Consider the following 16,553-nt stretch of genomic DNA (forward strand, 5'->3'; position numbering starts at 1 on the left):
AGCTCAGCACTTGAAAGTGACAGAGCAGAGGGAAATGGGGAGAGAATGAAGTGCTGTGAGGTCGTCAATGGCAACTAGAAATCTGTCAGCGACAACAACAAACACATTTCCGATTTAAAACTCTGGACAATAGTGGCGTCGAGAAACGGCCTTCAGCAACGTGCAGCACATACATCACTGACACACCACAGTTCTTACTGAAGTTAATCAAGATTTATTTATTTATTTATTTAAATCATACGACGCTGGTTGTGCTATTTAGGCTACTTTACCTGACACATTTATTTTGCTTCGCCCCTTCTTTATACGACAGGTTTATAATATTAAAAATATATACATAAAATAATATATAATACATTTATTAACAATATTTATTAATATTCCCTATTTTTATTTCCCTATATTTTTTTTTCCAAAGACATTTAAATTGTTTGACTTCCTCGCTTGTCCTGAAAAAAGGCGCGTAATTTATAATTTTCTTAATATCCACAAAAGCCACAGAAAAAAATTACAAAATAAACAAATAAACAAACAAACAAATAAATAAATAAATCAGGACCCGACATTTTACGTCTGACTAATCGAACAATCTCAGCAGTTCCGCAATAGGCTTTTTAGAAGCAGAGAAAACATACAGACAAGGATAACACTGATATACATCCGATCAGTTCCATAGTAAATCAGGGACAGAGAATCAAATTTGGTCATATGTTTTAAGCTAAAGTAAAAAAGGGCTTTCATACATTTTCGTAAAGATCAGTTTGTTTACAAATGGAACCGAGAACCAGAAAAAAAGATCGACAATCGATAAACAACATACACATACACGCCTATATATTCACTGTGGTGGTAACATTTGTTGTCGTTGTGGTGGTACATTTTCGGTACCAATTAGGAAACGTAATTGCACCATATTCTATAATATTTTTAAGTTTCATCCCAATTCGTCTCCATTTTACACAGTACTATAATGAAATCTGACAAATATTCACCCCTCCTTCTAATTAGTAGAGAAATATAGATCAATTATAATGCCATGTTCTGCTAATTACACACTGTAGAATTATTAATTTTCTGTGTTGAAATTTTTGGTGAAAAAGTAAAACCTAGCCATGTTCTATTTTATTTTTTCCCAAGGTGTTAAATTGAGTAAATTATAATGAATAGTTATTATAAATGAAATATATATAAGTGTATTTCTTTATTGATGCGTACAAAATTTTAAATCAACAACAAATAACTCATTTCACCTGAAGCACACATACCTTTGCTTAAGATTCTTTTAACAGTTAACATAATGTCAGGATTAACGATATTTAAAAGGCCAGTAATAAAAATTTGACATTCGTCTGAGAGAGAGAGAGAGAGAGAGAGAGAGAGAGAGAGAGAGAGAGAGAGAGAGAGCACGTTTCTCCACCCAGTTCGAGTCATTCCTCCATCGCCTCCTCTCTCTTTCAATCTCACACACACACACACACACACACACATACTCTCTCTGTACTCAGGTGTATGTGTGAGTGTGGGTGTTATCTCTCCTCATGCTCTCGGTGAGGTAAGGGGACCCCTGCGTGCGCTCTCTCTTCCGCACCTCAAACGTCAGCTGCCCGTCGCGTGCTCCTCGGCCTCGCACGCCATGTATCAGGGTTTAGGAATGAGCGCGAGTCACCACTCCGCTGCGTCCTACGATCCGGGCTTCGTGTCCTCCGCGGCATCTCCCGTGTACGTGCCGAGCGCGCGAGTGCCCACGGTGCTGCCGCCACTCCCATACCTGCAGGCGCACGCCGCTCCGCAGCACGCGCCCCACGGTGCCTCCTCCGCGTGGGTGCAGGAGCCCGTGCCTTCATCCTCCTCATCGTCGTCTTACAGCGCCGGCGGCTCAGTGAGTTCTACGCACGCGCCACCTGTATCTCCGCGCTTCGGCTCCGGAGCCCGCGACAGTAGCGCGGGCATGCACGGACTGAGCACCTCGTACCACCCAAGTCACTACCCCGCGTACATGAGCCCCAGCGTCGGGGGCGCGTGGGCCGCGTCCCATTTCGACAGCTCAGTGCTGCACGGGCTGCAGTCCGGAGGACAGAGCGCCGCCACGAGACACCCGAACCTGGGTAAGAGCTGTTCTGCCACATACGACGCAAATATATGGCTTTTTTCACTGCAGATTAAAACGTGGCTTTGAATCTTCTTGATCCCAAATATGTGCACTTTGATATTGTTTGAATAGTTCTATAGAACACTATCAGTGTCGTTCACAAATATATTTACCAAAAGTTGGTGTTTCAGAGAAGTACATTCAAGGCAAAACTTTTTAATATTTTGTGTGATTTGGCGTCCTAATTCAAATGAAATGGATTTCTTCAAATGAAGTAAATACTAGATTGATTTGATTTCGTCGTATGTTTTTTATATGATCTACATAAACTGTTGTTTATTTTTGTTCACGCGCTTACTGATTCCGTGTATTAATACATTTTAAAAGCTCCTCAGACTTACATCTTAATTAACATTAATTTTTTTGTTGTATTACTCCATAATCTAAAAATATGTGAAGTATAAAAATGTAAAAAATAGGCGTTTATTCGACTTCAATTTGCATTATATTTTGCATAGCTTTTGGTTTTTATCACGCTTAGGTCTCAAGTATTATTTTACCTCAGGCTGGTGAGGAGCTACGTAAGACACATTGTAATTTTGATAAAAATACTTAAGAATAAATACCATTTTACAAAACTTTACATCTACTGAAGTATGAACGATCAACTGAATTCCAGCAGAACGTCTTATAATCAACACTGATATTTTTAAATAAAAAAAAACTACAGAGTATAATTAGATTTATTTACTCAAAACCCGTACAATCTAAAATATCACGATCTGAAAATACTCACTAAATGTAGAATATGATTATTTTTTTCCTCAGATAATTTCAGTCGCTAAATTCATTCAAGTGAAAATTGTCTTTCCCGAAAGCGATGGCCTGTTCTGACTTGAAAAACCTTGTCGCGTCTGTCAGCGAACTTTTTTTTTTTTTTGCCTTGTCGTTAAATATTTTATGTGTCACAAGTAGAAACTTAAAATTTACTTAACAAAACTAAATAGTTTGGTCTTGTTCTACTGTGGATTACAGAGCTCTAGATGAAATATACACTAAGATAACAACAACCACAACGTTAAATAATAATAATAATATGCGAACGGTACTTCTGTTTCTACCATGTATTTCTGGATTAATTTTAATTTTTTTATTGGTACTAACTTTTTAGTTTATAACTAGTTGTTTCACAGGTCTAAAACTATGTGATTAATCGCATTGTAGAGTACTTCTACGAAGCAAACTCTTACTTCGTAAGTGTGATTAAACAGTCTCGCGTTTCCCACAATTACTCACGCCATTGTTATTATTTTTTGATAAGATATAGGCCTATCGCTTTTTATATATGACGACAGCTGGAGTATCAAATCGAATGAAACTGAGTTCTCTGTGTGATTAGGAAGAATATACTAGTCTTGAAGAAGAAGATACAAGACTTGAGTTCTGTTTTAACAGCGTCTCAGTGTTTTGACTTTATATACTTTTACAGGTGGAAGCCATTTTTCATTCAAGCCGCTAATGGAAATTGGTTTCACGTAGTTCTCAAATTAGTCGATTCGACTATCCAACTTTCTTTGTTGTCTTTGCGGTGAGATCTCGTTATTTCTAGGTTTTATCTAAGGCATCGTTTATATTCCAAATTATGCTTAATGTGTTTTTAATACCTATGCAAACGAACTGGATTACAGCTTGTAATGTTTTTATAACATCACATATACCCTGAAATCAATATGGATAGCATTTTCACCTTAGGTTTCACTGGTGGAACTAAAAATTGTACATTATATTTGGCACTTTAACAGTGTTAAAATACTACATCAATCTCTTTCACATTAAAACAATATATATTTTTCCACAATATGAGACCTTTAATGCAGGCTTCAGCCTTTTCATTAGGACCACACTCTCACAGTAATGCTGAACCATCAGTTGTCACGTTATAAAACAACCCCTGTCCTGAGGCCTCCTAGCCTAGATGTGTCACAGATAATGTACCAAACCTTTTTTAAACAGACCACTCCAAGGGGACCCAGTCTATGGAGCATTTCAGTTTTAAACTCAAGTGAGTTGCACTTCAAATATTTTTGGTGGTAAAAAAACCGGACTCGTTGCTTCTTTAATCCATTTGTAATGTGTGGGTGAAATCAGGTGCATAAACTGAACATATTATACTTCTCCATTATATTATACCTCAAACCTCGAATATGGTCCAAGTCCAGTACAAGATCTCCTTTGGCTGTATCCTTTATACAAAGGCATTGTCCTTCCATTGGTGCTTCAGTGTAAAGTAGCATTCCTTACTTTATAAACCACCTAGTGCAGGTATAACCACAGAATGTTGGTCCAAGCTTCGCCAACGTGTGAGTACCAAGAATAATACTGGCTTAAATATTACCTATCTGTTATCTAATCATGAAGTCCTGAACTGATTGTAACTTTGCATTGCGGGCAATGAGCCTGCTTGTTTCTGGACTGGAGGGCTACAGTATACAGAGTCAGGTGATTTTGGCAGTGGTTACCCAAATATCAGTTAAATTTCAGTGGGGTATAGGACACAAAGTGGACTTTGAACCTGCTAATAATGATCATGTCAGCAGGAAAAAGAGAAAGGAGAGGGATTGTATGCTTTTAGAAGGGTTGAGTCAATCAAGCATATTTCATCCTTCCTTCAGGATTCCTGTGGGGTTATTTAAAAATAACACAGTTTAAAACAAAGTGAACAGTAACATACTGTATTCAAACTCAAACAGAACGGACATTACTGAGAAAAAAATTCAAAATTGAGAGCCTTTGTTTGTAATTTATTTGTTTGTATTATATTTGCATGTAATGAGCACTCTATTTAAGTCACATCAAATCTGTTATGACATATCTGAAAACGGTTATGGACTCAGTAAATGTATACATCCTCTATATAAGTAAGTCAGAGACTGCATTTCATATTCCGCAGTAAGTAATGAAGTAATAAATTGCAACCAGCTTTTTTGGCAGTTGTAATTGCTCAACTTGGGAACGTGGTCTATAAATAGACCACTTGTTGGGCACATGCTTGGGTTTAATGTGCAGTGCATATTTGGACCAAATTCTGGATAAAAACTTTGACCAGCTGATCACTCACAAAAACTGCAGTCTTTTAATCTCATGTCAATAAAACTAGCCAATAGATGGTAGTATCACTGGATAAATTAATTAATTGGTATTCCAAGCTTTGTAGAAATCACTGAATAACTGATTATATATGTGTCTTTTACCCTGCACTCTTTAATAGTTCAATAAAGTTGCTACAAAATGTTCTTTAATTAAAGCCATAGAACCATTTTTCCCCCTAGTGCATTGTAATAGGTAAAGAAACTTAAAACTGTGTGATGTATTTTTAAACATTTCAAAGCTTATTCAGACTCTAACGTCTTTAAAAATAACATGCCTTTTTCATGGAACCAAAAGGGGTTCTACTATGGCATTGCTCAAAGAACCATTTGTAGCATCTTTATTATTTGTTTTAAGAGTGTGGGGAGTCATAAGACTACTTTCAGCTTAGAGGTAATTGTTTGATGTGAAAAACAACATTCTAGAGAAGGTAGTAAGGGTTAGTAAGGTTTGGCAGTGATAGGGAACAGAGATCGCAAAGTCTACAACACAATACAATATAGCATTTATAAGTATCCAGTTTGCTGACACTGCTGGAAAGACATTGAATTCTGCTTATGAAGCTTGTGGGGCAACTATCACTGTTATAACACATTTGTTTCTACATATTATTCCTATTTTTAACAGAATGTGAAATTGTCAGCTTTCCTCTTTTTTACGAATGTTTTTCATTCTAATTTATATCTTGTAAAATGAATATGGGAGGATTTGTTGTGACTGTGAGAATATATTCAATTTTATCGATGTATTAAAGCTAATCAGTTAGTCTAATTAAGTTGACGGTTTCAGTTTCCTGGGAATAGGCTCATCTTGCCATTTTTCCATCATTCATAACCACATTCTTTGATGTATTTCCGCTGCACTTTGCTGCCATGGTCGGTCAGTTAGTCTAAATATTTTGACAGCTAATTTACTTCTAGTTCATCTCCTCATTAGTCTGTATTATGGAATTTGATAATCGCCAGACAGGGATCATTCTGGCTGTGGAGGGCTACAGCTTGTAATCTTAGAATAAGAGTTTTTGATCTTGGAATAAATCATATATATATCATACATTTGTTTTCAAAAAGAAGTTGCTTGTTATTAAATACATATAAAAATCAAATCAAATAAAAGTTGTGGTGAATAATTTACCATATATGTATTAATCATAATGAGGAATGCCAGCTGGGACTAAATGGTTTGCTGCGGTATCAGTGCTCTTTGGTTCATTGTTTGAATGTCCTTGTGAGGGAGAGTTAAGGGTCTTTGTGCTCAGAGGGGATCAATGTAAACTTCAGCTTGACAGCAGTTTAATTTACACTTGAAAGACCATGAATAACACTGTTGGAAAGTGAAACACATACATCATTCTCGGATTATGATTGTGTAAACACCAAGGGTCCTCTGTTTTCTCCAATTTGCCTGTAGTAACCCATCCTTTAGCATAACGCTTAAGAGCCCTTCAGGGACTCTGTGTGATGTTTCCATTTATAAAGATTAGTGCCATTTCAACTCTATATACAGAGCAGTCTTGTTATCAAGAGAGGACCTGTCTCTCACTGAGAATAAGCAGACCCACGCACAAACCTCCAGTGTCGAAATATGAGAAATGGCGCCTCCTCGTGGTTAAAGAGAAAACAGAGACCACAGTCTACACAATTCGTTCACACAAACCTCACTTGGCTGTATAAGTGACTCATTATTTTGTGTCTCTGTTCCTTTTTCAGAGCTCTTTGATGATTTTGCAGAGGGCAGAGAGTGTGTAAACTGTGGGGCAATGTCCACTCCACTGTGGAGGCGAGATGGGACTGGTCATTACCTGTGCAATGCATGTGGTCTTTACCACAAAATGAATGGCATCAACAGGCCACTGATCAAACCTCAGAGACGACTGGTGAGTATAAATTCACCATGTTCTTCTGGCAAGGTTTGAATTGCTGCATGTGAGGTAATTATCTATAAACCCAGGATTAGGGGTGGGTGAAATGACCCTAAAATAATATCATGATATTTCAGGGTATTTCCACGATAATGATATACTTGGTGATGAGATGAAACAATGAAAAATACTTTTATTCATTTTAAGAACACACTATTGCAACAAAAAATATATTAATATTAATTATATTAAATGTTTTTCTTTATTAAAATGTTTTATTTTACTACAAATGTAATTTCAATCATTCAGGACCACTTTCCACTGTACTTCACTAACGACTAAATAAATCATGTCAAGAAAGTATGCCATATTTTGGCTAATTATATGACATCATTAGGTAACCTTGTTAGAATATCACAGTATTCATTATAACCATATTATTGTGAAAGATACAATATGGCACAGCCTTACCCAGGACAGAAATTTACCTTGTCCCGGACTTTACGCAGACTTTATCCTGCTCCAAGTCAGAGCATGTGTGCAAAGCCTCAAATGTCCAAGAGCATTCATTGTATCACCTTCATGTGTTCCACAAGCACCATCCCAAATCTCCAATGGTGTGCTACATGTGATTCACAAGAATTTCACTGGAGTTTCTTCAGAGTTCATATGTGAAAGGGGCTTAGGAGGATCAATTCCACGTAAAGTCTGAGACAAATTTTGTGGACGTTTGCGTTCACATATTACAGCTTCTCTTGGTAAAATATGAACAACTTCTGGGTTACCATGCGTGTGTGGCAGGGGCTATACGGTAGTCATTTATGTTCTGGATATTTGTTAGCTCCCGTTTACACTGTTCACTGATGGTCAGGACTTCTACAGGAAAAGACAGAGCAGGTTTTGGATGGTGGTGTCATGGTAGTGTGTTGCTACCATGTTATGAATGGATTAGAGACATACAAATGCTGTCTTTCACTAGTGCTGTATTATACACACCTACTTTACTGATCCACCTCATAGATTGAAAGCAAGAGACTCTGCACAGTTGTAAGTCAACGTATAGTCTTCATCAGTGATCGTAGGACGCTGCCCGCAGGACAGTTTGGGCTGGATGTTTTTGGATGGTTGACTTTTCACTGATAAGCAGTGACACTGAGGTATTTAAATGGTCTGTCTTACATCTTAATGTTTTGGCCGAATGTAAAAGTACATTTTGTGGTTTAGTCTGCATTTGTATTATTCGTTATTGAATGGAGGATAACAAAAACGATTAACAAGTTATATAAATAATGCAGGTATCACTCTCTCTTTCAAGAGTTGTAATCTGTTGTTTACCAGCTACATAAAATATTTTTATAATGATACTCTCAGTCTGCAATTTTTTTTATTAAAATGTGTTGTTCTTCAGACATTCTATGAGTAGCTAAGAATAACTTTGTTTTACTGAATAACCCCAATACACTAATTTCAAAGAAATCTCCTCTAGAATGTTCTATATGCAGATATTGAAAGCTGGATGTATTTCACAAATCTAGTTTAACTGCTGGATAAATTTGGTCCAAAATATAATCCATTTAATTAAAAGAATATTTAGTTTTATGTTTTATCCATTTCACAATTTCAAATGTATATAATATATACAGGGGCGGCACGGTGGCACAGCAGGTAGTGTCGCAGTCACACAGCTCCAGGGACCTGGAGGTTGTGGGCTTGATTCACGCTCCGGGTGACTGTCTGTGAGGAGATTGGTGTGTGTCCTCCCTGTTCTCCCTGTGTCCGAAAAGTGTCCATAGGTGTGAGTGAATGTGTGTGTGTGTGTGTCTGTGTTGCCCTGTGAAGGACTGGCGCACCCTCCAGAGTGTATCCCCGCCTTGCGCTCAATGATTCCAGGTAGGCTCTGGACCCACCGCGACCCTGAACTGGATAAGGGTTACAGATAATGAATGAATGAATGAATGAATGAATGAATAATATACAAAATCTTGCACTTGGATATTATACACAAAAGTTTCAGTCCTAGCCAAACTGCTACTACAACAGAATAAATGTGGTTGCACATTTATTTACAGATAAGTAATATGTGGGAAAAAAGAGAATGTAAACTAGGCATGCGTAGTTCTGCCGGACCGCCATTATCCATATAGTCATCACAGAGGTGCTTGTTTGTTTACATGTGTTTTTATTGTGAGTGTGTTTTACAGAAAATACGGAGGGCAGGTAATAAACACAGAAATGAAAAAAGGAGCACAAATTTTGTTCATAATATATAACACCGGCATCAGTGTTTTTCTTGTTCATTTCATTTAAAATTGATTCAAATATAAATTCTAGATGATCTACCACCAAAGAACAAAGAAGACCAAGAACGTTTTGTTGATTTGAAGAATTACAATTACTTATTTATTCAATGTAACAGCTTAGTGTAAAACATGTGAAGTCCCCTGGAATTCCACCTAAACACGTTTAGAACTGCGAGATTTTATCCTAAATAAAATTTAACATACCTAGGAAACCTTGAAGAGTCTACTTTCCAACTATATATAGGTTGAAATAAAATATATTTTTATATTCTTGTGAGAGAACCATAAACAACAAGAGGCATGCTTTTGAGGTGCATGTTTTTGTTCCGCACATAGAAGCGTTCTGCCATTCATATGTTAAAAGAATTTTAATTCAGCAGCTAAGCAAGGTAATGGGCCATTGACAGTGTGGAGGGGACCTCTCACCTGAGTTTTCACACCTATCTCATGCATTTTCAATGTAGGAACCAGTGACTGAGAAAAACACAGTGTCACCTCACATTTGTTATGTTCTAAGAGTAAAACCACATACAATTTCTAAAAAATATAATCAGCAGTGTGTTGCCAACACCTGTGTTTACAAAGTTTAGACCTCAAAAGTCTTGGCAAGAAATGTTTAGAACTTGTTTTTTCACAAGTATCAGCACTTCTGAAAATAGGTTTTGGGAAAGTCTAGAGTAAATTTAATCAAAATATAGAGGGATGACACACTTACTGTTTCAACATGGTTCTTGCAGAGATTCTTCTGATGAAAAGCATGTGTAACACTTTGAGAAAAATAATTTGAGATGGGTGTAATTTGTAAAAGAGTCAAGACATGTCAGACTACACCACAGTGTCTGAAACCCCTCACACTCCGGGGCGTTGCACAGCTCAGCAAATGGAGCGCGTTCTTGTTTTATTTCCTATTATTTATTTATATAAAACTTTCTAAATGACCCCGTCCAGCTCTTACTGGGCGATAAAGCTGTTTTTGAGGCTCTGGGCTCTTTCTTGAGTTACTGGACCTTGACATGCCCAAAGCTGAAGCCATGGTTTGTGCTGAAAAACCTACTCTTCTTTGGTTCCAGCTCAGAACAAATTTTTCTGGATCGCAATCCAGTTTATATCAGTGTCATTTATGTTGATTTTTTAATTTAAGGTTATTATCCCAAAACCATACAGTAGGGGTTTGTTTGGGTTTTTTCTTTTTGTTAAGCCTGTAAACAATCAGGTAAAGCATGATGTATGATTGAAATAACAGTGAAATTACAATAAACTAGGGATGTAAAGTACATTTCCTTATTTCTGTTTAGTTTCTTAGCTACTGCATTTCACATCAGATAATAACATCAGTTATTGTAAAAAAAATATTTAGGGAAATTAGTGTAGTTTAACTGCTTTTTACTGTTTCTTTTGCCTCTGTAAAGTATTTTGAATTGTGTATGAAAGGTGCTCCATCAATAAACTCGCATTGCCTAGTGTGTGTGGTTAGTGAAATGGGTAAATTTGATAACATTTTGGAGTACTGAATAATTATTTGGTAACAACAAGGGAAATAATTCATTTATGGGCAGATACAATTTGTTACCATAATATTACTAGATAATTATCCATTTACTACTGATCTGTAAAATGATACCACAAATTCTCTCTCTCTCTCTCTCTCTCTCTCTCTCTCTCTCTCTCTCTCTCTCTCTCTCAGTCTGCCTCCAGGAGGGTAGGTTTATCATGCACTAACTGTCACACTACTACTACCACACTTTGGCGACGAAACTCAGAAGGAGAGCCAGTCTGCAATGCCTGTGGACTCTACATGAAACTCCATGGGGTAAGACACAGAGTCACATCCTATTCCCATTCCTGTTAAATATTAGGAAAACACAGCAATAGTACAGTCTCCAAAGAAATGTACAACATGAAACAAGGCACTCTGAAATATAGCTATATAACGCTGCCATGCTTAATGACAAGGACTATCCATGATATCTAGTCCTCACAGAAATGTTCCAAGTATCTAAAGTTAAACTGCTCCAAAACTGTGTTGCTATTGCACAGAAGAACAGTTTACTGTTGGTGAACTGTTCTCAGTCAAGCAGTGACACTGAGGGCGTTAAAACCTCTAGCAGCCTTGCTGGGTCTGATCCACGCGTACCAGCACAACACACACTAACACATCACCATCACATCAGTGTCAATGCAACACTGAGAATGATCTACCACCCAAATCATACCTGCCCTGTGTGGATCCTGACTATTGAAGAACAGGCTGAAAGGGGATAAGAAAGTATGCAGAGAAACAGGTGGACTATAGTCTGTAATTGTAGAACTACAAAGTGCTGTTCTGTTAACTCCTTAAATTAGGGGTTAGTAGGTGTCATTTAGGTTGCTCATCCTATTACATATGTAACATTCTTATCAGCTTCATAACTGGTAATAATGAATGAATAATCTAATAATAAACCTCAATATCAATGGATTAAACCAACAATGAAATGTGTTTTAAGCAAATCTTCTTTCACACAGGTTCCTCGTCCTCTTGCTATGAAAAAAGAAGGGATTCAGACTCGCAAACGCAAACCCAAAAACCTGAACAAGTCTAAGCCTGGTATGACAATCATGCTTGCATATATAAACAACACATTCATAAGAGATTGGGAATTTTTGTTGAATACTGTTGAAAACAAGAATCTGTCATTTATTAATGAACCTTAACTGACGAAAGTACAAAGGAAATATTTACATGTTTACACTTACCATCTTGACAGTATAACAAATCTTCAGTAAAATTTGGGATAGTGGCATTATGAAGTTGGCCATCATACAGCCACACGTAACACAAATTGTTCATCTGTTCTTTATTATTTATATTTAATAGATTTATAATAAAAAACAGCTGAATAATTTGTCTCATCTGTGGCTGTATGATGGCCAACTCACTTATGACTTGAGATGGCATTCTCAAACTCAAATCTGGTACAGCATGTAACTTCTTAGTTAGCTCCTCCAAAAAATCTTAAAGCCTGGAAGGGTAAGACAAAACAAACAAACAAATCCACCCCACTGATAAAAGGTGTAGTATAACACTTAGTGTTAGCCATTTTTTTTATGTTCCCCTGCATCCTCACCTCACTAGTAGAAAAACAATCGAGGGAGAAATGTGTAATGTTTTTTATGGCCAAAATTGTACAAGTGATGCTAGAAGCGTGTTGCTTTCTTGGGCTTTTTGTCATAATCTACTATGTAGCTCTGTAGGAGTTTTGTAGCTACACATGCCCAAGCCACAACACTGCTCCATCTCAGTCACTGCCTGGGAGGAGCTTAGTGTGTTCTCTCTGTGTCTGCGTGGGTTTGCTCCAGGGGCCCCAGTTTCCTCCCACAGTCCAAAAACACACATTGATAGGTGAATTTGCCATGCAAAATTTTCCATAAGTGTGTGTGTGATTTCCTGCAATGGACTGGCTCCTCGACTGTGCTCCAGCCTTGCACCCAATGCTTCACAGTATGCTCCGGACCAACTGTGACCCTGTACTGGATAAAAAGTTACAGATAAAGAAAGAAAGAATGATTTTGAATTAAATAATACAAAACTTTTCATTTTTCTATTCTTGATTAACAGGGACCCCTGGGACTGGTTGCCACACACCCTCTAGTGTAGCCAACACCAGTGGCAATTCAGGAGATCCTCGCCCCATCAAGACAGAGCCAGATACACCTACTCTCTATTCTCATCATAACATATGTACACAGGTAAAGCAATTTGCAAACACACATATATATAAGCATATTGAATGTGCATTTTAAAAAATATATAAAAACCCATTTTTTTCAACCACTGTCTACTCTTCAATGGCCAATGTAGTTAATGCATAATAAGTGCAAACAACACTTTGAATATGGGCCAAACTTCAGTTTCTGAAATCTAGTAATAACATTGATTTTAATAATGAATAAATGTAAATAGTACTAATACTGGTGTGTTAAAAATCAGTCCAACAAGCAACAAGGTAGCCTTAAAGTTAAAATAATTCAAGGTAACACAATATTTTAACACTGTATTATATCAAATTCATCAGTATTAAAATTCACATTTGAAAGGGGCTCAGGTCTCTGAAATGTCGGTGTCAAGATGCCATACCTGTTAAAAGGGAAATAGACAAAAAGAAAATAGCTGTAATTAAAGGCAAACATGGACACACTAAACTTCTGATTGAAGTTTTGCTCATCATATGAAAATAATAATGAAATGAAGAAATGCCGTCAGTCAGCCAACAAACACTTACTTTATGTAAAATGCTGTGATTGGCTGACCCTCCTGGAAATGGGATCACACATTGTGTTTTTTCTGTTAAATATGATAAAAACTATTCCTCTTTTTTTATGCCAGGTCTCTTCTATTCCAGCCTACATGGGAAGCCAGCATGGGGCTTCTTCCTCAAAACTCTCCCTAGGAGGCCATGTTGGAGCTCCCAGCTCTAAGAATGAGCCCTGGAACAGCCTGATTCTTGCTTAGGCATCAGTTGGATTTCCTACACTCGGACACTGCACTTTCCGCAAGGACTGGGACCAGGCCTAAGACATGTTAGTCCAGGACAGCAAAGGGGAACTCTCTGGCAATCAAGTCCCAAAACGTCTTGTGAAAATAAAACACAAGCTACACACAACAGAAGATGCTATAAGACGAACTGACCTCTGCGTACATCTTTTGAGAAGCAACATAAGAGCACGTAAAGTAATAATGCAAATCTATGAAGGATATAAATGTGCAAATTTGCTTCGCAAGAAACACAGCTGTGGAATATACTAGTAAGAAAATAAGGTAAACAACACTAAAGTACCATTTGACCCACAGTGAAAATGGCTGATACCCGAGACCAAAGACTGACAACAGGAGTAAATAGTATCTTGTCCAGTTATCACAGACTGATGTTTTTACTCCACTGTAAGGTGCCTTCAGTATTTATGAAATTGCAAATAGAAAATCTCTGTTTTTTTATCTGTTTTTTTCTCTCTCTCTCTGTTGCTGTATAGCATTTGCAAACATTTAAATAGTGTTACATTCTCACAGGTAAGATATGGCAAAGTGATGTTTCCCTCATGGTGTACTAATGAAAAAGATTGTTGTTTTCACTTCTACCTTCACTAGAGGTAAACGTCAGTAATACACTCCTTCTCCAAGAATCACTGCCACTTTACATTCATGATCTGGTTTAACTAATAAGAGAAAAGCTTCTTAAAGAGGATATTCAAAATACAGTTTGAGCACTTCTTATGCAGACAAAAGAAGCCCACTCCTAACCATTTGAAGCAACGGTTATGACACAAGCAGATACAAATTTACTATCAGAAAAATGCACATATTTATAAGCATTTCATTAGTACACATGTTGTGACAAAGTGTGTTTATGGATTCATTGAATACATTATTCATTGGTAATTTTACCAAAACCATTTCCAGAAAAGTTGGGACATTTTATAAAATGCAAGGAAAAAAAATTATTTCTTAATTCTCTATATTTATTTATAATTTAACTGATAAAATTCATAGAAAATATTTCCAATCTTTTCAATGATCACTTTAATAATATTGTACTTATAAATATATACATATTTAGAATATGATGCCTGCAACACATTCAACAAAACATTAGGGCATAGGCTTGTTTATTATTGTATTACATCATCTTTCCTATTAATTACACCTTTTTAATCATTTAGAACTGAAGATGCAGTTTTGCAAGAAGGATATTTGCCCATTCTGCATTATGTCTCATGGTCACCGTTGTTCATAATCTCCTCTTAATGATTCACATTACATTTTTAATAGGAGACAGATCTGTTCTATGAAACTGTGTTCGTAGAATTGCATTGTCTTCCTGAATTTATCATGGATTTTTACAGGAAAAGACATTGCCATGTTGGCAGCATATGTCTCTTTAAAATCCCAAATATGCATATCTCTTTGGTGCAACACTGTCTGAGGGCTCAAAGGTCACGCATATTCAACATTGATTTCTGTCTTCCTCTACACGACTGAGATTCTTGCAGATTCAGTAATTGTTGGACCCTGTTATGTATTGTAGATGGTGAAAGACCTGTTCTATGCAATCTTGCATTGAGAAATTATCTTTTTCAGCCATTTGAGAAAACCCTCACAAATTTGTTAGACATGACCTATCTTTTCATGCATAGCTTGAGCATCTGGTTGCTGCTCCTTTTAAAGTTAAACATGATTCCCTCACCTGAATACTACTTAGATATTTTCACCCTTTTTAAGAACTGTCCCAACTTTTATTTCTGAGTGAGTTACACACATCAGATTGAAGCTCTGTATTTATTTACAAATTAAGTTGATCTTGAAATTATAGAAATATTTTATTTGTAATTGTTTCGTTAAGTAAAGATTCCAGACAATTAACAGTTCACACAAATTACAAAATCACACAACTTTTCTGGAAATTGAGTTTTTTTTTTTTCATAATAAAATCAAAATTAACTTACATCATCAATGAAACCTGAAATTAATCTTAATCCCTAATTTCTGTTTAGATTTTAAATTATTTTTTCACCCTCAACTGATTGCATTTATTGACTGTTTCCTTCATTTTAAGGAAAACATATATTCTTACTATTTATTGACTATTAATACAGGGTCAAGTCTTTACTTTCATATGACACAAGGTCCTAACTCCAGCTAAAGTCCCCAGTCTACTAAACAGTGTTAACTTTTTTTTCTCATATGTCTTTGAGAAAGATATTCTACTCAATTTATTTTCTAAAAGTATATGAATGTGTATAAATGTATGTATAGCCACCTCACTCCACTATAGTGCTAAACCTCATTGTATGAAAGAAAGACACCTGTTAACACACGCAAAGAACAATTATGAGCAGTGACAGTGATGATCACAAGCATTGGTCTTTTTTTTGTGCACTAAGTGATCACAAATAAATAAATAAATAAATATATATATAAATAAGCAAGTTATTTTTCTTTTTTATATTTGCCATTGTGATAATGGCAGAATGTTTGAGAAATACTAAATAAATATATTCAACAAACCCTGGAGTTTTTTTTTTTTCAAACTGTGCATTTTATGGAAAAAACATACTTAACGTATGTTTCTTTGGAATCACTAATTTGTACTAAATCTACTAATTTGACTGTAGATTAAAA

General features: G+C 36.4%; 1 protein-coding gene across 1 annotated transcript; it reads left to right on the forward strand.

The window, feature by feature from the left end:
• Window positions 1-1,448: 1,448 nt before the first annotated feature.
• gata4 (GATA binding protein 4) lies at window positions 1,449-16,317 on the forward strand. Its single transcript, XM_066677097.1, has 6 exons — window positions 1,449-2,105; window positions 6,946-7,112; window positions 11,082-11,207; window positions 11,903-11,984; window positions 12,996-13,126; window positions 13,764-16,317. The coding sequence occupies exons 1-6, from the start codon at window positions 1,634-1,636 to the stop codon at window positions 13,887-13,889; spliced, it is 1,104 nt and encodes a 367-aa protein (XP_066533194.1). The 5' UTR covers window positions 1,449-1,633; the 3' UTR covers window positions 13,890-16,317.
• Window positions 16,318-16,553: the final 236 nt, after the last annotated feature.

Source organism: Hoplias malabaricus, chromosome 7, assembly GCF_029633855.1.
Source record: "Hoplias malabaricus isolate fHopMal1 chromosome 7, fHopMal1.hap1, whole genome shotgun sequence".
In the NCBI taxonomy this organism is placed as follows: Eukaryota; Metazoa; Chordata; class Actinopteri; order Characiformes; family Erythrinidae; genus Hoplias; species Hoplias malabaricus.

What these genes read in the sequence shown, in the direction of transcription:
- gata4 (XM_066677097.1), top strand. Translation starts at nt 1,634, where the DNA reads ATGTATCAGGGTTTAGGAATGAGCGCGAGTCACCACTCCGCTGCGTCC. An exon ending in TCAAACCTCAGAGACGACTG is followed by an intron (nt 7,113 to 11,081) that starts GTGAGTATAAAT and finishes TCTCTCTCTCAG; the next exon opens with TCTGCCTCCAGGAGGGTAGG. An exon ending in CCTGAACAAGTCTAAGCCTG is followed by an intron (nt 11,985 to 12,995) that starts GTATGACAATCA and finishes CTTGATTAACAG; the next exon opens with GGACCCCTGGGACTGGTTGC.